Source organism: Pantherophis guttatus, chromosome 1, assembly GCF_059756535.1.
Source record: "Pantherophis guttatus breed Tessera chromosome 1, ASM5975653v1, whole genome shotgun sequence".
In the NCBI taxonomy this organism is placed as follows: domain Eukaryota; kingdom Metazoa; phylum Chordata; class Lepidosauria; order Squamata; family Colubridae; genus Pantherophis; species Pantherophis guttatus.
Window position 1 is genome coordinate 219,495,250 of NC_142063.1, and position 21,671 is coordinate 219,516,920.

Sequence of the window (21,671 nt, forward strand, 5' to 3'; positions counted from 1 at the left end):
TAAGTGGCAGTGCTGCTTATTGCTGATGAAGGATGGTTTCCACCCCTCAGTGCTAATGTAAATTAATATGGAAATAACAATAAAAAGGATTTGCGTCTGAATTATTTTTGGAAGACAACTGATGGTACCTCATTGTGTATTTTAATTTTATTGCCCAGAAAAAAAAAGACATGGCAAAATGGAAGAAATGTATACTTTCTTGGGAACAAAACAAGTTTTTTTTTTTAAATAAAACCCAGTTTTATGAGGGCCCTGTACAATTGACACCTGTGGTATAAAGAAATCCAAATGATGCAGCTTATTTAGCTTCTAGATGCAACAATGTGGAACCATAAACTTCATATTATCAATCTTTAAAAGACCCTATTTATGAAGTGGGCAAAAAGATGACAATGCTCTTTATTTTTATTTATTAGAATTTTAACCCACATTTATTACTTTATAAATAATTTAAGGTGGTGAAGATTCCTAATATTTCTCCCTATTTTCCCCAGAACCACCACCCACCCTGTGAGGTGAGTTGGGCTGAGGGTGATTGGCCAACAGTCACCAGCCGGCTCTCATACCTGGGATGGGACTAGAATCCTCAGTCTCCAAATTTAGGGCTGCCAGATCTGCTTCCAAAAAATAGCGGACAAGCGGGGGGGGGGGTGTTAAGTAGTAAAAAAATAAAATTTTTACAATTAAATTATATATTTTCTTACAAACATTTTAACAAGTATTAAAATAATCACTTCAAAACTTTACTTAAAATTCAAAACATCAAACATATTATAATAATATGTAAAATATTAAATTTACTTTGCTGTCGTGTGTATTTTTTATTTGACTGTGCAGCTTTGATCAATTCTTTGTGTTTAAGGAATAATTCTTTAATTTCAGTACAACGTTGAGAAATATTAAAAAATATACAAAGTTCACTTCGAACTGATGGTACAAGCAGTTGGTTACGTTCGTCAGTCCACAAATTTCCCATGACACTGAAAATTCGTTCAACATTTGCATTTGATACCGGAATTGATGCACAGTACTGGAACAGTTTCAGTAAACTCGTAGCTGGCTCTTTCTTGAAAAAGTATGTCCACTTATCAAGGGTTGAATCGCCCTGCAGATGAACATAAACTTCTTCTAAGGCAGAAATTTCATCGAAGAGAGTGTTGGGTGGAAGTTCTTCTCGCCATGGTGATAATAACCAGATGTTCGTCATTTCTTCTAAAGTTGGAGGATTATTGCGATCAATTAGATTGAAACAACTTAGCGTCTCATATACTGAATTGGTGAAATTATACCACTTTTCTAGGTACGCAATGGCTTTTTGATACATGTTGATGGCTTCTTTCTTGAACTTTTGCACGGCATTCTCAGGCAAATGTTTTTTACGTAAGGCAAATAAAACTTTCATTCCCAAAAACTGCTCATCGTATTTTTTTTTGCAAAGAATCACGCAGCTTACACATGATAATGTGAAGATCACATGCAGGAGTTTTCTTGCTTTCCAGCTTCAGTAGGGTGTCTTGCATTATTGACATGAAGAAGTGCGTGAAATATAAATACAATTCTGAAATTGTTGGTTTATCATCCTTTGCGAGTTCATTTTCCTGATCCGAAATAAGGTTCCAGATAACCTTATGGCACTCATCAGATCCAAGAGAAATAAAATACGATTTTAGAGGTAACCAGTTTAAAAGAAGTCTTTCGACCGCTTTAAACAAACTTAACCAACGTGTTGGAACATGGCGCAAAACTTCATGGAATTCTGACTCGCAAAACTCAAAAAATGATTTCAACTCTTCTCGTTTCTTCGCAAAATTCGAAAATTCAGCAAAAACCTTCAGCACTACATTTTCGATATCAAAAGATATCGCTTTAATGCATTTTTTGCGCTGTTGCGTAAAATGTGATTATTGCAATGAGCAGCTACAATATTGTCATTTTCCAGCAATAATTTTTGGTAAACAGATTTGTTCACTCCATAATTGACCAATGCATTATCTGCTGAGTAAGCTGAAACATTATTTATTTCCAATTCGTTATCACTAAGAACTCGACACAGCTGATTTTTTATTGATGTAGAATCTTCGAAAGAATCCTCATAAAAGTCTAAAATTTTCACACACAGTCCTTCTTCACAAGTAAAATATTGTGCAACAACGGGATACATTTTGTGATTTCCCTTGTTTGATGTGTCAGTGGAGAGAGAAAATGGAATTCCAGTTTTAAGATCATTGAGAACCAACTCAATAGAAAAAGGATACAAAACCTCATTGACAATAGCTGATGATTTGGTTCTTCCACAAGACATCTTTTTTACAATTTCTGAATCATCAAAAATTTGCTTCATTAACTTAATACCGCAATCTTGAGCCAGGAAAGAAATATGGTGTTTGATCCCATGGTAAGTTTCAGCCATTTCAGCTACAGTCACTTTCTCATTGAAAGAGGAGTCTTTAACAATGAAAAACGAATTGATTCGCTTGTTGCTGGAAGCTATTTTGCTGTGTGACAGCTTTTATACCATTGTATTCAATTGTGAACGATTTCTGACACAATTTACAGTAGGCCGTCGTATTTGTTCTGTCGGTTTCGTTGTTGGTAATCCATGCAAAAGTAGCTTCCCAGTCTTTGCGTATTTGCACACTCCTCTCTTTCGTTTTAAAGAATTCGAAATCTCGCCGCTGTCAATCTCATCACTCGACGCCATTTTAGGTCAGTCGACACAAGCTACAATACATTTTAAAAATGTGAACTGTACATAATTTTATAATATATTTTTATTTTAATCTCATCATTAATTTTTTCGGAGAATCGAGTTCAATGGATATTCGATCTTTGTCTCATTCTAATTTATGAAAAAAAAGACAAAACGTGATTCTCCTATCCTTATTCTCTTAGACTGTACAGCTTTAGATTATGTACCATTTCATCATAAAGATTTTGAATTAAAAAAAATGTCCACTATTTTGTGAAAAAAAATAGTGAACATAATGTGAAAAAAGTGGACTGTCCGCTCAAATAGCGGACACCTGGCAACTCTATAAATCTGATGCTTTAAATCACTAGACCAAACTATCATATATTATCATTTCTATCATTATCTTAGCATAATTCCCCACAGGTGCAGGGTCTGCTTTTTGGATCAGTGAATACTATTTTGCACAATCAAATACAGCATCCAAGTTATGTCTGCATTTTGGCTGTAGACCCATGGACTGCGACAAAATAATTGACCAACTGGCTTGTGGCCTGGGCCTAATGTTGATTTATTTCTATAGTCCAGAGTTCATTTATTAAACTTATATACTGGCCAGCTACCTGTTGGCACTACTCTAGAATTACACAGTAAATTATCTTGATTATTGTTGGGCCATTTACAATTAGCAATTCTTGTAAGAGTAAAATAAAAAACCAAAAACACCTCCCGTTCAGCAACTTTTAAGGCACAAAACTCTCGATTGCTTATATTCGTCTTAAGAAAATACTGTCCCTTAAGTGTCTATGGAGACTACCTTCCCTATCTAGGACTGGAAGCATCACTGGAAAAAGAGGCCGTCAGAAAACTTTAAGCTCTATATAAATAACACGGCCGGGTTGTGGTCTAAGCCAACAGAACTGCTTAAACACTCAAATTTAGCGCCCCGCCTGTGTAAGAAGGCGGACTGAGTGGCGGTTCAGGGTGGGGATGCCTCAGAAGGCTTCCATTGGAATTAATGCTTTTACTCAGTTGTTTTTAGTGCCAACGGAGGGGTTTGCACAGGTTTTTTTTGTGTGTGTGGGGGGGGAGGAAGCAGCCTCCTTTGCTGAGAGAAAGAGAAACCAGCCAGGACAACCTGGACCGGACTCAAAAGCTGACACGATAGCTGCAGCAGCCGCCTTACTCCGCGCAGCCCAGCTGTACAATAGAGAGCAATTAGGCGGGTCACGTGGGCATCGAGGAATGCGATGCATGCGTGTACGGGGGTGGAAGGGAAAGATCTGGAGCGGCGGCGGCGGCGCGGCTCTGCTCCTCACAGCGCCCTATGCCTCTGCAAAAGCGGGAGCAGCCGCTGGAGTGGCAGTCGGGAGAGCCAACCGGAGGGGGCGATTCCTCCCCGGTTTCCTCCAATCATGCTCGAGGTCTCAGCGACATCCTCGGCTCGGCAGGGTATCCTGCGTGCGTGTGCGGGAGAAATGCTGACTGCCTGCGTGTTTCGGAGGGGACCTCAGCATCGGTGAAGCCGGAGGAGTGGAGGGGTGGTGGTGGTGGCAGTGCCTGGAGGCTGCAAAGGTGACCAAAGCGATGCCGGACAGGGTTGGCTTTCGGCCGAGGGGTTGAGTGCTCGCTTTAGGGCATCCTCAAAGGCGAGGGTTCGGCGCGACCGGGACAGAGACGGGCTTTTGCGGAGGAGAAAGTTGAGGCGCGCGTGGAGATGGGCTCCCGAGTGGGAGGGGGGGAGCTTGAACTGCCCCCCCCCACCTTTTCCCTCCGTTCACCCTTTGCAGGCAGATGCCCAAGGAAGCTTTCTGCGGCTGCTTGGCTCAGGGGCGGAGGGAGTGGCGGGGGTGGGGGGGGGGGAGAGAAGTTTTAACTTGTTGTTCCCTATGGGGAGCCCCACCGAGTACGTCCCTTTCGTTTCCCTCCCCCGATGGAGCCGAGGTTTATCCACAGCGGGTATGTGGGGTGTGTGTCTGTCTATGTGTATGTATGCAGCCTCTTGGATCCAGCAAACTGATGGTGTCACCGTGAAAAAATTCATATATAGGCATAAGCTATAGATGCCAAAAACTGTTAAAAAAGAGTTTTCTGTGGAATGGTTTTGCTCAGCAAGACTTTTTGGAAAAGAGTGTTGGGAGGATCTCCTTTAAAAAAAAAAAAAGTAAATCTGCAGGGAGAGGGGAGGTGTGTTTTTTTTTTCTTTCCCCAACATAAATGCTTAATGTGTTGCCCTTTAAATAAATGTATCTAATTAAATCTGCGGGTTTGCGTTCGGTCTAGAGTTATTTGTGCTCAGCATTTCTCTCTCTGCATGTGCGCGGGATGATGTTGTTCCAGGGTTGGGCATGTTTTTAAGAATAAAGTAATTTAACTGTATGGAATTGAGTTCTGGACAGTCTGTAGGCATTTCTTTATTTATAACGTTGATGTCTGCGGCTGCCCGCTTCGCAGTGATTGGGGTCAGCAGTGCAGCTTTCCAAAGTGTAAAAGTTCCTTTGGAAAGATGGTGGTGATGCCAAGTGTACATCCTGATTCCTCCTTAATCATCCCCAGTGTCTATTGCAAAAGAGGAGCTCACTAGGGGTGTGGCAAAAGTGATGGAGTCTGCACAAGAAAATGTACAGTTGATTACATGCAGAAAAGGACCTGTTCTCTTACCAGTTTTATTCACTTGCCCAATTGTGGACTTACTAGAAGATGCTGTGTGGGACTATAGAAATGCTTTCTTGACTTCTGTAGTGAGAGGTGGGTTTCCCCCCCCCCCCAATAATCACCTTACATAGAAATGATTGGGGATGCAGTAGTTAGATGACTGATTGACAGGTGTGTTCTGGTGTGGATATCTGAGCCTGTGTTTCACAGGGTAGTTGTGGAAATAAAGGGAAATTTCCAGATAACTCATCTTGAGCTCTTGAAGAAGAGGTGTGATAGCGATCTTACCAATCAGTAATATTTTATACAGAAAATTCATTTAAGATAATCCCTGCCTACCTCGGGATTACAGAAAAAAACCCCTTTGCTGCCATTATTGAATTATCAGCAAATCTAGACCTTTCCTGCTATTTTAAAGTTGGAATTTCTTACAATTTTTTTTATATTGAAAAAAAATAAGTTACCAATAACTTGAGACTTTACCCGTGCCAACTTGAAGTCATTACTTGTGGTTGGACCCATCAGTGTTTGTCTGTCTACCCATGGAATGTTCCTTAATATCTGTGATTTATTTTGGAATTAGTTTCTGTGTGATTCCACTAATGCTAGAAAGTGAAAATAAGTATCTTATCAAGGGACTGGCTAATACATTGATTAAATAAATAAATTTATGCACCTGCCAGATTTATCTTCTGGAGACTTTGAGAATCAAAAGAATGGGTGGGTGGAGGTCACTGTTTTCGTTTACATTTTCCCCATCTATAAGGTATGAGAAGCGATGTTGAGGATTATGGCAGAAAAATGGGAGTTGCTGGAGAATTATTTGAAAGAGGGACCTAAAAAAACTGTAGTTAATACTCTAAGTCTTTGGGAGAACAATGGGAGCATTTAGGTGGAATGCAGAAGATAAGTTTGCAGTGTTAAATGAAGCCTCTAAATTGTTAATTTTGAACGAGAGAAGGAAGAAAGTATTAATTGTATAGATATTACTTATAATAAATATACTAAATATATATATTCATGCACTACGTATAATTAAGTCAGTTGAAATAGAATGTCAGTTTTAGTTAAGTGTCCATCCTTGACCCAACCAACACTTTGGAATATGGCTGTGGGAATAATTCTTACTTGAAGTTTCTAGTTTAGAGAGATTGGGAGGAAATGTCATTGTTTTAGATAATGTGTCAACAGCTGAATTGAGATAGATTTTACAATTAATGAATTGTTGATCTTGTGTGCTTAGAATACTGGTTGGCTGAGAAGATTTGGAAAGGGTGATTCTGTATGAAAGAACTCTTGATTTCAAATGAATGATTTGTGTTTTGTGTCTCAGTCCTAGCTTTTCCCATGTGGTCAAATCTTGGACAAGCCTTTTGCCTTATCCTCAACAACTTTCTAGCAATGTAATGATTATTTATGATTAATTGCATTCTGCCACAACTAGTTATCACCTTTGATTAACATGAAAAGATTCTGAAAATGTGAGAAAGAATATTCAGAGGAACAAATGCTACTTTAGATTTTAGACACTTTACTCAGGAATAATTGATTATTGACCTTGAAAGCATAAAGATGCATCACTTTGAAGAAAGCTTAACCTGCTGAATTATAGAAGATAATGCTTACCTTTTATTTGAAATATTAACTTTTAAGATAAGTCAGCATTATTTTTGAAATAGATTGTTTGAAGCTAAGTGTAATGTAATCTAAGAAATAATTGTAAGATACTGTATGGTGTAAAATGTGTGCTCATCATGCTATTCCAATATTTCATAATTCACAGAACAGAAATTATATTACAGATGAACAGGGAACCAGCCTATGTATATTTAATAACTTTTAAAAGTTCTGTTTCCAATATTATATGACTTTATGACAGCTCCTCTTGAGTGCCACAGGTACAGAAAGATGAACTTTAAATATTTTGGATAAAATATTTAGAAGCATTGTTTTCAGATCAGCTCATCTTTGTATGTATATCCACTTGACAGAATTTTAGGAACTGGAATACTTTGTTAAAATACTGTATCTGGCAGTTCACTGTGTATTTCGACACTCAAATGAATTAGGAAATTCCCAGAATATTTATATAATGAACACTTGAGGAAAAGAAAAGCAGCCTTTGTAGAGAAACTATCAATGGAGAGATATTTTTTATTCATGCAGAATCCTAAGTTTTCTTTTTTTTTAAACCCATCTGAGCAGAGTTGCATTTGGTATCATCAATGAGGGAAAACCCGCTTTAGTCACACATGGCTCAGTAAGTGAGCCAGATTTCCATTTTATGTTGCAGATTAGAGCAAGAAAATTGGCTGATTGCTCAAAAAGATCCAACTTAAAATGAATAAATGACTCAGTGCACTAAAATTTATGATCTAGTATAATGTATTGATGGAAGATAAGAGTTTGGAGACTGTCACAAGGATTAGTATTAGAAAGACAGGACGATTGTTTTGGAGGATTTTAAAGAATCAAAGTGGCCTTAAGGCCCCTGAATAACTATAGGCTCTATTGTGAAGCTACAGAAAGGATGATTGTAGATTGTCATAGGAAGGTAGAGATGAGATTTGCATACTGCATTAACTCAAATTGTTTTAACTCTCATTTATTGAATGTACACAATTAGCTGAGTTTACTCACCACATTTCAAATATTTTAGCCACCAAATGAGAAGAGAGGACTCATTGGAAAAGACCCTGATGTTGGGAAATTAAAGCAAAAGGAGAAGGGGAAGGCAGAGGAAGAGATGGTTAAATAGGTCATTGATACAATGAACATGAATTAGAGCAAACTCCGGGAGACTGGAGGAGAGGAGGGCCTGGCGTGCTGTGGTCCATGGGGTTGGCAAGAGCCAGACACAACTTAGTGACTGAACAACAACACATTAAACCAAAAAAAGAAGCTAGCCACCTTAGGGCTTAATGTGATGGATGAATCCAAAGTTGAGCAGGTGCAAATAGAGAACTAAGATTTGGCATTTGTAACAAATTATTGAGATTGAATTCCAAAATTGTTGCAATTTGTAGCTGGCTGATGTGGATTTTTGTATATGAGGAGGCTGTAAAGTAGAGAAGCTTTACTAAATAAAACAGGTTTGTGAGAGTTTATGTAAAGTGAAGAGTCCAAAGTGATTTGGATATTTTTAACTCACTGACCCTACATGGTAGTGAATTCTAGGTCTTATAGTCCAACAATCTCATGCTGTTGATCACGTCACCAAATGCAAAAGTGTGTCATGTAGGTCAGGGGTTCCCAACTCCATGGTCCAGTACCGGTCCGCAGCATGCTAGAAAGTGGTCTGTGCAAACAAACAAAGCCCCATCCATGGGATGCAGGCAGCACACGAAACAACACTCTCTTTGGTCAGTGGAAAAACCTCTCTCCACAGAACCGGTCCCTGATGCCCAAAAGTTTGGGGCTGCTGATTTAGGTTTGCCTTTGCTGTACATCCCTTGGATAAAATAAATGAATGGGACAGGTTTTAAAATTATTATATAAAGTCTATTAAAATCTGTTAAGGGAAAGCATCTTCTAAACATTTAGGATTACAGCTCTTATAACTCCTGATGACTACTTTCCCTATTGGTTGAAACTTTTCAGAGATGAAATATCAAACATTTTGGAAAAAAAATTGCAAACAGGCAATCAAACTACTTACACCAATCTTGTAACATAGCTTCTTCCTTTTTAAAAGAAAAAAAAATGTATATTTATAATGTCATATTATACAAAAATGATTTGCAGGATTAGATCAGTACAGAATGATGAGTTATACTGGGACCAAATTTCACAGCTTAAATAGATAGAAAATTATGTAAGAACTAATATCAGGAATAGGCTACACTTTTGTTCTTTACTAGGAAAAAGTGCAGGTAATTTGATTTGAATCAGAACCCTAATTGTTATAAAGAAAAGTTTAACATATTGGTCCATACTACAGTTCCAGTTGGGGTGCCTTATAAATAACTACCACTTATCATTTACTTGCCAAATGCAGCCAATAGTTTCAGCATTTAAGTATAATTAATATTGCTTGTAGTTCAGACAGGGCCCCATAGGCTGAAGCCAAGTAGTCAGTGGTCCAGGCTGCCAAAACGTAGAGGGCACTAACACCAGCCCCCTTCTTCTAAACCATTCTAAAATGCAAATCATGGGAGGTGACACCATCAGTCACCATCATCAGCCCAAGAGTGCCATACACTCTTGAGTTCAGGGCATCCTGCCCCAGCCTGATCATTGTGGGTGATTGGGATTTATATTTTAAAACAGCTGGAAGGATTTAAGTGGAAAATGTGTAGTTTAGGACAATAAGCCAATGTCATGTGTAGTTCTCAATTAGTGTAGTTAATAAATCTCTTGAGGTAGTCCCATTATTTGAATTCATGCTATTCAAAGTGATATTTCTATGGAAAATGTGGTAATTGGTTCCAACTCAGAAGCAGGTTTATTTAGAAACAGGCAATGAAAATTTTAGAGAAATGTCTTATGTATATTAATCAAATATTAAAGGATATAAAAATATCTTCACAATTTAAAATCATGGTTTACAAGTAACAGATTAGTTATAGAAAGCAAAATAAAACAAAAAATATATATTATAGATTCAGCCATTCCAACATCTTGTCCTGTTGTAGCCTTGACCTTGTTCATGTCATTCAATCACATCAAATTGTGGCGTTAATGTAATGAAGTAATGATTTGTTTTTTTAAACTTGTACTGACAGACATTCCCTTTTCTCTATTTTGCACACACAAAGATTCACAGTTCTTAAAACCACAGTTGCAAATTCACATATGCTAACCTAAATTGTGTACACACTACCTTGCTTTACCTTTGAATTTGGGGTTGCATTAAATGCAGTCTGGTATCAATTTACAATCTGTCCTAAATTGAATATCATATCATTCAAACTTGTACTAAACGTGGCCTATCTGTGTTTGTAATTGGTAAGAAAGACCATGCTGAAAGATGCATGAAATGTAATGAAACAAGAAACAAAACATACATACAAACACATATTAAACCATTGCTTAAAAAAAAAAAACACCTGTCTTGTTAGAACTAACAAAAAGTGAATAAACTGGAAAGTGCAACCTCAGAAATGTAAGTACATTAAATTAATAGATCATGATTCTCCTAATAGTCCTGATTCAAATTTATGGAATAGTAATTCTAATGAACAACTAATCCTTTAGTCCATGGGTGGATAAGCAGCTAACCCACACAAGCAGCACAGAAGTTCTATGTTTAGAAAAATCTGTTTCAGTTGTTACAAAGCTTGTATTTTATCTGACAAACCTCTGAATATACTATGGTAACTTTCAAGGTTAAAAATTTGTCCTGCTTACTCTTCCATATTGCGGATGGGAATAATTGAATTACAATATAAAAAGTAGCTTAGAATTGTTTTCCAGAAGTTTAAAATGTTTTTCCCCTCACTTGAATGGTTATAATAAACATAAAACACAAGGAAAAAAATTTATAGTCTGCAATATTATTTTAGGAATATTCATGGCAATTAGCATATTGAATCATTTGAAATAAAGTACCTCATTTTATTCTAAAATATGTAGAGAAAATGTGTTGACTAGATTCTGTACTTTATTACTACAACAGTACATATCACTTTGTAAGAGGGGTACTTAAGTTTATTCATCTGCAGAAACATAACTAATTAACTGTTAGTTAAAATCTGTTTTTTTTAGTTATGGAGAAAATAATAAAATTTATCCTTCAAGCTTACTTTGAACTTAGTTCAGTTTGTAATAATGTTCCACAATCAAAATATGCTTAGGAGAAAACTACCGGTAATATATTAAAAGAATCAAATTATTCATAGGTTTGTCTCAAATGACACCAAGCTCTATGTGATAATAAAAACACAGCAAGTTATTGATGCTGGTTTTTCTTTCTTAAAATAATATGATAAGGAATAGAAAAGTGGAACATAAACAGTCTATGATATAGAAAATTAATTGCTAAATTATACACATTGAAAATAGCGATAGTCATGTCGTTGAGATTGCATTCATGTTGTTATAGACAGCTCAGTATTTGTAAGATGTCTATCACAACATTGAAAACCATTGAAACATATTTTGCTTGCTCAAAATATTCTTGTGAGATTCAAAACAAGTTTTTTTTTTTCCAAGCTCGGTAATGTTTAATTAAAATTTCCACTGTGGGTGTCAGTTCTGCAACCCCTTAGTAAAGAATGCATTTCATATGGTAATTATCCAACAAACAATGGCCTTTTTTTCTTTGATTCACAGGTAATTGAGACAAACACCCCAAACAAACAAAAACTGGCCCATGACATGTTAGATCAAAATTGTATTAAATTAAATTTAGGGTATTTCACTCACATAATGAAATGCTTGAATTTGTGAATTTAACACATTTTACTATTATATTTATTCACCGCCCATCTCAGTGTCATGAATTCGGTTGGCTTCCCAACGTATGAGAGAGACACGAAAACTGATGAAAAAGTATTACTGTACATGTTGTGGCCTGTTCTAAGGCTGTATCATGCAACGTGGTTCCTTTGCATTTTAACATGGGGATGTGTCAGTTTCTCAATAGGATTATAGCAAAGCAAAAATCTGAAGCCAGCAAGAAATTTTGGCACAGTCCTAGCAAAAAGTTGCTAATATCATAAGCAAATTGGAGAGAAGTACTGGCAGTATGCCTCTTCCTTTTAAACTACTGGCAAGGCCTTATGTACTGTGAAAATGCATGGAAATGCAGAACAAGCAAGCTGTATGCACAGTCTTTACAACTTAAAACCACAACTGAGCCCAGAATTTCTGTTGCTAAATAAGACAGCTGTTAAGTGAACTTTGTCCCATTTTATGACCTTTGTTGCCAAAGTTGTTAGGTGAATCACTGCATTTGTTAAATTAGTAACACGATTGTTAAGTGAATCTAGCTTCCCCATTGATTTTGCTTATCAGGAGGTTGCAAAATGTGATAATATGACCTTGGGATACTGCAGCCTTCATAAATATGAGCCAGTTGCCAACTGTCCAAATTTTGACTATGTGACCTTGGAGATGCTACAACAGTCGTAAGTGTGAAAAATGGTAACGAGTCACTTTTTCAGTGTCGTCGTAACTTCAAAGGGTTACTAAATGAACTGTTGTAAGTTGAGCACTATATGTACTTTCTTTAAGTCTGGTATTTTAGGCTTGTTTCTGGGTTTAAAGCTTATTGATGTAATTTTTAAACCCTGCGTTTCTTGTTGCTAAACTTACAAATTCTGTCCTTAATTCCTTGTTGTTCAGGATTATGAATTAATTTGAAGTTAAGTTTATCTGGATTTAAGCCTCATGCCATTTAATCATAAATCTGTCAAATTATTTTATTATAGAGTAGCCCCAGCCCATAATATAGGCTTAGAGAAGGCTTAGGAGTATCTTACACTTTTGATATTGGTAAGGGCTGTTGGCCGAGTGCCTGAGTTAATTGCTGAGTTAGTATAGCATGATAACACGAGCACAGTTATGCTGCAGGCAGTCATTTCTGTATCAGCGTAAAAATGGAAGATGTTAGGACAAATGAAGGAGAGTTTAGGTTGGTATAATAAAGATAGATTTTCTGGCACAGTATTTGTTTGAGAACAACTTACTAAGTGTCTGGCATCAATAACCTTAATGAAAGTTTCTGCTATTAAACACAAGCAAAATGGTATTGAGTGGATTCTTGATGTGGTATGGCTGTGGTGATCATATTTTCTTGGAAAAAAAATAAAGGACACACCTGAAAAGGGGGAAAATCTGAAAGAAATTCACAAGGATAAAATTTTCAAACTTTTTACAAAGGAAAATTCAAGAACAAAACCAAGAAAAACTTTTATCAAAATGCATAACCTACTAAAAATATCTAAAATCAAACAGTATATTTAAATTCATTTTAAAAAGACAATTCCATTTGCATGGTTTTTCACAAGAATATGAAAGAGGCTGCATTTTTGTGCTGTTTGTATGGTAAAAGTTAAATGACCAAAATAAAGGACAGAGTGATTTTTGAAAAATAAATAAACATAAATCTAAATCTATTTCTGAAATAAAGCACTACCTATAATAAAGGACACATTGTGGTTGTAGGTTGTCATAAGGCACTTTTGTACTATAATGGCTTCTGCTACTTTATTAGGTTTCCCCCCATCTTTATTACTTCATAAGTAATAAAAGTGACAAACATACTACTACTTCTTTCTAATACTATTTTCCCCACAATAACCCTGTGAGGTGGGTTGGGCTGAGAATGACTGGCCCAAAGTCACCCAGTGGCTTTCATGCCTACAGTTAAAGTAGTACTTAGTTGTCAGCTGCCTGCAATTACTGTAAGTTCAAATCTCACCAGGCTCAAGGTTGACTCAGCCTTCCATCCTTTCGAGGTAGGTAAAATGAGGACCCGGTTTGTGGGGGCAATAAGCTGACCTTGTATAAAAAAAGAGCACCACTTAGGGGGCCCTGAAAGCCCTACTAAGCAGGTATATACAAAAGTATGAAGGCTATTGCTTAATGCATTGAGGCCCATGAGTCTCCGGAGAAGGGCGGCATATTTATTTATTTATTTATTTTATCAAATTTATATGCTGCCCTTCTCCCGTAGGACTCAGGGCGGCTCACAGAATAAAAACAACATAACAATAAAATAGTGCTAACACAAACCAATTTAAAATCCCCAGACAATTAAAACCTCGCAGCAGATCAGGGAATTTGCTGAAAAAGCCATGTCTTCAGGTCGGCGCGGAAAGTGCGAAGGTTGGGGGCTGTCCGGAGCCCGTGGGTAACCCATTCCAGAGGGTCGGTGCGACCACAGAGAATGCCCTCATCCTGGAGGCTGCCAACCGACATTGTCTGGCCAACGGCACCCAGAGGAGGGCTGTCCTATGTGAGCGCACTGGGCGGTGGGAGGCCGGTAGGAGGTGGTCCTGCAAGTACCCCGGGCCCATGCCATGAAGGGCTTTATAGGAAAGTACCAGCACCTTGAAGTGGATCCGAAGAGCCACCGGCAGCCAGTGCAGCTCGCGCAGGAGAGGTATTACACGGGAGTAATGGGAAGTAATGGGAAGCTCCCATAACAGCCCGTGCATTCTATAAAATCGAACTAATAAATAAATAAATAAATAAATAAATAAATAAATAAATAAATACATACATACATACATACATACATACATACATACATACATACATACATACATACATACAGCAGGACAAGAACTCCCAGTCTCCTGGTGTCTAGGCCAGCACCTTAATCACTATATCAAATTGGCTCTCAATAGGCCCAAACTCTGCAAATATATAAATATATAAATAATAGAGCACCATCCTCTGACTTCAAGAAACTCTCATTTTTAAATACTTAGACATGTTTTCTATCGTGTAGTCAGTATGGTATATGATATGTTCTAAAAATGTGAAAAGATGTTCACCTGTTTTAACTTGTCTTTTATTACAGAATCATTTATTGTACATTGAAAAGAAAACACATTAGGGAAAGAAGAATATAATGGAAATGGAAGGATTCCCTCCACCACCACCTCCTGAAGGTAATACAAATTTAAAAAGTATGGCTGTTCATGCTAAATTGAAAGTGCCTGCATTTTAAAATACTTGAATTTATTTATTTTGTATGTTTAAGTCATTGTTGACGCCTGGATACTGTCTGGCCTATTTCCTGCAATTTCTTTAGTAAGATTTTTGGGAGTGGTTTGCCACTGCTTTCTTCCTGGGGCTCAGATAGAGGGACTGGCCATTTAGCTGGCTTCATGCCTCAGGTGGGACTAGAATTCATAGTCTCCTAGGTTTTAGCCTGGTGCCTTAACCACTACATCAGGATGGCGGTTTTTAAAATAATTCCTTAAATGTTGTTTTACTATTCTGAATTACATCGTTGTTGTTTCTTTTACTGCATTCTTTGTTTTCATAAACTCATGGGGAGAAGATTCTGTGTCTAGCATATGTTTTAGATTTCCTTAAGATTCCACTGAATTACTTCATTCGTTGGCACTGGTTATTAAAGATGAGAAGTTGTTTCTAGTAATCTTTTTCATTTGTTACGGTATATATTATCTCCTATCTGGAACTGGATCTCTATTATTGTGGGATGGTTATGCTAATGCAAGGTTGTTTACAATGCAGTTTTTATTTAGGGTGGATAAGTCAATATATGTGATGGGACAGAGCCAGTGAAAACATATGTGAATGCATCATTTTCTGGACAATGTTGACTAAACGTAGTTTGCAATCTCTTTTCTGCATTAGCTATATCTGTTTGTGTTCCGGCTAGGGTTTTAACTGATTCTTCATAGAATCACTAGGTGAAGCCATCTATTTGCTGTGGGGTTAGGAATCATCAGTAGCCCCCAGGCCAAAGAAGTGACCCTGTCCAAGTCCTGGCTCAGTACCTGGAGCTTCTCCAGATGTGGATGGGGAGGCCTGTAAGGATTCATTATCTGTTTCTGGGGATAGTCCATGTTTAATATTCAATGAGGTTACTGTTCCCCTTGTGTGATTGGCACAGTTTGGGGGGTCCTCTTGGACTGACAACTGCTGAAAGAGAAATAAATTTTGTACATGTTCATCTGGTGGTATATCTCCTTCTTGAACCAGGAGGCCCTTCAGGACCAAGGAGGTCAATTACATCTTGGTCTCTCACAGTTGGATTACTGTGATGCCTTCTATATGTGGCTGCCCTTGAAGATTACCCAATAGTTATACCTGATATAGAGTAGTGGTAGTGCAGGCAATGATATGTGTCATGACATGTGTTCCCACTGCTTCAAAATTTGCAATGTTATTGGCTGGCTTCTGGGTGCAATTCTGTATAATGGTTATTAACTACTGGTGTAAAGCCCTTCATGGGACTGCTTCTCTCCATATGTTTTTACCAGTTCAATGAGGGCTGATAAAGTGGACACATTCTAAATCTCATTAAGCAAACAATGTCATCTTGCAGCACCCAGAAAGCATGCCTTCTTGATGGCAGATGCTGACCTCTGCAGTGTTATGCTCTGAAAGTGACACTGCTTGAATTTCCACAAACTATAAAAAACGTGGTTGTTTTCCTGGGCTCTGGGAAAGGATGGTGGTCATGTCCCTTTGACTTCTTGGTTTTATTTGTATCAAGGTTTTCTCTTCAGCTGTACTCTTTTTTTAATATATGTTGTTTTCTTTTAATTATAAGTCCCTCAGAGTTATGGAGGAGTTGGGCAACCTCAAATTTTAATTTAATGAATAAAATATGGTTTGCTCTCAATTTCCTTAATGCTAATGATCCTTAACCATGAGGCTTTCTGGCTTGGATAACTTTTTTCTTAACTTCCAATATCAGAAGAAGTCTGAGAAGTCTGTTTCAGGCTTTTCTAAATTAATATTTTATTTTTATATATAACAAAACCCCAGCTGAGTGCATAGTGCCTTTGGTGTCTTCTGTCTGTATCTGTCTATTTATCTGTATCTCTCACCTACCTGTCCCTCTGTCTGTCTTTCTCTCTTTCTCTCTCTCTCCCTCCCTCCTCCCCCTCTCTCTCTTGTTTAGAAATGACCCATATCCCTCATAGAAGGACTCTGAGCAGCGTAAAAATGAAACATATGCAAAGGTAATGTTTCATATAGTGTACTCATGGCAGGTAGTGCCGGGCTGACTCTGAATTCATGAATGATGGAATCCATAAAATACCCTGATACTACCTCAAGGATACCTGATACTCACTGAAAATTTACTTTTGCAGGCTGTGTTGTCTTTTATGCAACACTTAATCAAGTTCTGTATGCTCACAGAATTCCATTTGCCTAAGTATTTGAAAGGGAACACTGCCTTTTAATTCAGCCATAAATAATATATTATTTGGCTGAAAAAATGTGAAAATGCTGCCCAGCAGCAAATGTTACTTCCTTCCAGTATGTATTAAGGATAGTTTAACCCCAAATGTAAAATAAAATAGTAGTCTCTTCTGAAATTGCCAACACTGATTTCCATTGTACTGTCTCCATTATACAATTTCTTGGGAGTTCCATATCATCGCGCCAGTATCTCTATGACTTCCTTGCAGTACAAAAACGCTTTCTTTTTTTAAAAGTGAGATAGTATATCCAGATCTTCTGAGTTATGTTTAGGATGAGTCTGAGGGATTTAATAATTCCATTGTATTATACTTTGTTTGTTGTAAAGAAAATTGTTTTTATGTTCCACAATCTGGAAATACCACACTATCCAAAGACAAATGATTTATTTTCTGGAGATTTGGGAAGGCTGGGACCACATTGGATGGAGAGGCATCAAAAGTTCAAACCTGTTTTTTGAACCTTTGGCTACGGCCAGAATGAATTATACTTATTTATCTTCTAAAACTTTATCTCTGTGTAGAAATGTTCAGAAACTTTGGTGAAGAATGTTCAACTTTGGGTAATTATTTAATGAAAGTATATTTAGAAAAAGAAGACTACTACCCTGAAATACAAGAAAATATGGCACCCTTTTTATAAATTAATGAAAAACGCCTGATAGACTGCAATCCTATTTGTGACATTTCAGAAGTAAATTCTACATATGATCACAAAGAAATAGTTAAAATAATTTGTGCACTGGTTGTTGGTCATATTTGTAAATTATGGATTATTAAAATTCATGTAATTTAGAGTGAGGAGTTTAGCAAGAATTTAATAGGAAGTCTGCCTGACAGAGCCTTCTTTGAGGATTGTAAGAATATTGCTTAAACTGAACTTTGTATTATATGGCATTTGTTTGTGCGATATGCCCATTTATGCACACAGACTGTTACAAAAGATGGTACAAATGGAGCCAAGATTTAAGTTGAATGAGAACAGCTTCTGAATTGTAGCCCTCAATAGTCCTTTTTGTGGAAGCTGCTGGTAGATTGTTTGGTCTCTGAATTTCTGAGTTTTAAAAGAGAAGAATCTTTTAAAAAGAAAGGGAAAAGCCAAAGTATTTAATTTTTAAAAAATCAGAGAAAAATAAAATTAAGTAAAGTAGCTTTAATTATTTACTTTTATATAACAGCCATGCTTCACAACAGAGAGATAGAACATAAATCTTTTTTCTCCACTAATGTAAGCAGGGCATTGTGCATTGTTAACTTATACATGAAAGAACATATTTCCAATTAAAGATAAATCTCTCAAGTCATGCTGGGCTCCTGGTGACTTCATGGACATGCCTAGTCAGTTTCCTTGGCAAGAATACAGAAGTGGGTGTGCCATACTGGGATATCTTTTTCTTTTTTACTCCTGTGTGTAGTTTATAGTTCTGATATTCCTTTATGGCCCAAAATCAGAAGTTCCCAACTGGAGTGCCCATAGTCCCAGGGGGTACAAAATAGAATTTCAGGGTGTGTGACAAAGAGTGGCTTGTTTCTGTTAGGGATGAGTCATAAGTCAAAATTACTTGTTTGTGAATATAATCAAACATTTCCTCAGGGTGTGGGGCATAGGACCACAGCTCTAGATGTTAGTCTTAAGGCGTCCATTTTGATTCTAAAATCAAATCACCCTGTTGATTTCTATCTAGTGTTATGTGGAGACCATGTAGAAAGGCACTGTTTCCTTCCCTATTTTAAAATCAAAGACTGCTGTCAGAGAAATGGATTTTAGTGTTCAGTCAAGCACATTGTGCAGCTATTCTTTTCACTCTTGAATAAATTATTCTTCACAAATGAAAATAAATAAAGGAAACGCAAGAAGGCTACCAAAGGAATCCATGCAGCAACTTGAAAATGTTAGTGCAGGCAATTTCCTTGGCAACACACATTTCTTCCATTTAATTGTAAATATAAGGATAAAATGAAAATATAGTCCTAACCGTTCTTATTTCTAAGAAAGTATTGTATGTTTAGAAGTCCGTCTGCTCTTGCAGCTCCACATCAAGACATTTTTGTATCTCTCTAGACCAATGGTGAAATCCAAATTTTTTTACTACCGGTTCTGTAGGCGTGGCTTGGTGGGCTTGGTGGGTGTGGCTTGGTGGGCGTGACAGGGAAGGAGACTGCAAAATCTCCATTCCCACCCCACTCTTGGAGGAAGGTTATTGCAAAATCTCCATTCCCACCTCACTCTGGGGCCAGCCAGAGATAGTATTTGCCGGTTCTCTGAACTACTCAAAATTTCCACTACCAGTTCTCTGAATTGCTCAAAATTTCCGCTTCTGGTTCTCCAAAACCTGTCAGAACCAGCTGGATTTCACCCCTGCTCCAGACCCAAGAAAGCTTTTTTTATAGATGTTTTGATTATTGTGGGAAAGTGTCAGCCTTTCTGGGAAGATCAGATTGGAAGGAGGACCATATTAGCTAATTCTGGTTTAATGTAAGGCTACATTAAGAGACTCTTACAAGTCTGAAAGTACAAATATCCCACTGTCTTCTTTGCAGCCCAAGCCCTTTTTTGGAGGGAGATCCTTCTGAGCTGCTTTCTACATCCATTATGCAGCTGTAGGCTATGATCTGTCCTATGTTATTGTCCCCTAGGCAACATCTCTCTTCCCAAGTCATTCCCACATACTAAGGAGATGTATGCACAAAAATGTAACCTAGCCATTTCCTCTTCTATAAATTTATTCTTCCATAAATTTGCTTTTACTTTTCCATAAATTTGGAACTCTTTTATGTGTTCTTAAAAAGGCAAGACCTTCCAGTCTTAATAGGTTTTTTAAAGGTGTTGATTGAATTTAAAATGATCAGATGAAAAGTATTTAGTACCCATTTAATTACCCCAGCCATTACCTTCTCAGAAATTAGGCAGGGCGGTGATTCAGATAACCTTAAAAACACATATGTGGCCAAAGTTCTGAGTTTTGTCTTTATTAAATATTTATTTTATTTTATTTTTTTGTTTTATTGCTCTGAAAATGGTATTTGAAGAACTCCCAAGTCAGAAAAGGCTAGCAGCTGATAACATTAACAGTTAATACTGATTGAGTGGTAAGAATCCAGACTTTGTTAGTAAGTTATAAATATAAAACATATTTTATTTATTTTGATAATTGCCATCACTGGACAAAAGAAAGGTAAATAAGAATGGTATTGACTGGGATCGGGTAAAGTTTGATCTTCTTGTAAAGTGAGTCAAAATAGACTAAATGTTTAGCTAGAACAGGGGTGTCAAACTTGACATATCACATGACGTATCATGACTTTTTCCCCCTTTGGTAAACTGGGGGTGGGGGTGGCCAGCACATGACACATCCGCCTCGCAGGCCGTGAGTTTGACACCCTGAGCTAGAAGGATCAAGAGAAATCAACACTCACATAGCCTCTAATATTGTTTTATTCACCAGCAGGCAAAAGCTTTGATACCTTCCTCAGGGAAACTATTAAATAACATAGCCATCCGTGGCAGACTACAGACCTCATCTGTTTTGGAATCCACCTTTATTTATTTAATATATTCCAATACTACTCCCCATAGATTCACATTTGGATAAAAGTTTCTCTAGCAATATTAAATCTCTGGGTATTGTTCTTAGGCCAATTTTTTCTAGTAAACACCCAGGTCTGACATCACTGGTCCTTTGAAATATGCCTGATATCATTTTTAATTAAAAAAAGAGCTTATCTAATGACTTTATATAAGAATCTGCTGCCTTTCAATTGGCCAGTTGTTTATTTCTTGTAATATCTGTGAATATATAAGTCAGTGTGTTATCAAATTAGCATTGTAATGTGAGGTGCTAAATATTTTAACAGAGTTTACTCTGAACTAACATATAACTTAATATTAAAGCATTGCATGTTCATACTAGGGGCTGTCAAACTCCCGGCCTTGTGGGCCGGATTCGTTATGTGCTGGCCACGCCCATCTTAGTGAAGGGGAAAAAAGTCCTGATACGTCATGTGACGTCGCTGTAACGACGTGAGTTTGGCACCCCTGTTCATATTGGAGACATGTTCTATATAATAGGAATACAGATAGTCCTCAACTCAAGGCGGACTAATGGAGATTGCCTATGATGGTCAGAAGTCGTGACAGCTGTTAAGTGCTCATGTGATTACCTCATGATCCCCACCCACCCACCCTAGGCCTTCCAAGCTCCTCTGTCCCCTGAGGCACCCTGTATTCTCCTTTCTGTCCCTGCAGTTGATTGTAAGGACAAATGACAGTATGGGCACTGCAGCAATGAACTTAAAACCAGGTCTTAAGTAGCTTTTGGGGGGAGGGGGTCTACTGTAACTGAGCGGTTACTAAGCAACCTGTCGTAAATCGAGGATTACCTATATATGGTTATAAAAGGGCAAGCTTGCGAATGTTTCCTGACATAAATTTGTTTGAACCCAGGTAGTTCATTTTGGTTTTAGGAATA

The 21,671-nt window shown here is 37.4% G+C and overlaps 1 protein-coding gene across 2 annotated transcripts in view; it reads left to right on the forward strand.

Moving 5' to 3' along the window:
- The first annotated feature begins 3,943 nt into the window (after positions 1-3,943).
- The window catches only part of ARHGEF10 (Rho guanine nucleotide exchange factor 10), a 107,152-nt gene continuing 89,424 nt past the window's right edge, over positions 3,944-21,671 (forward strand). The window contains exons 1-2 of one of the 2 annotated variants that reach the window (XM_034436756.3): positions 3,944-4,264; positions 14,817-14,907. In XM_034436756.3, the coding sequence (XP_034292647.2) occupies positions 14,868-14,907 (40 nt within the window). In that variant the 5' untranslated portion in view covers positions 3,944-4,264; positions 14,817-14,867. The remainder of the gene's footprint in view (positions 4,265-14,816; positions 14,908-21,671) is intronic. The other variant, XM_087882444.1, reaches the window with a different exon arrangement.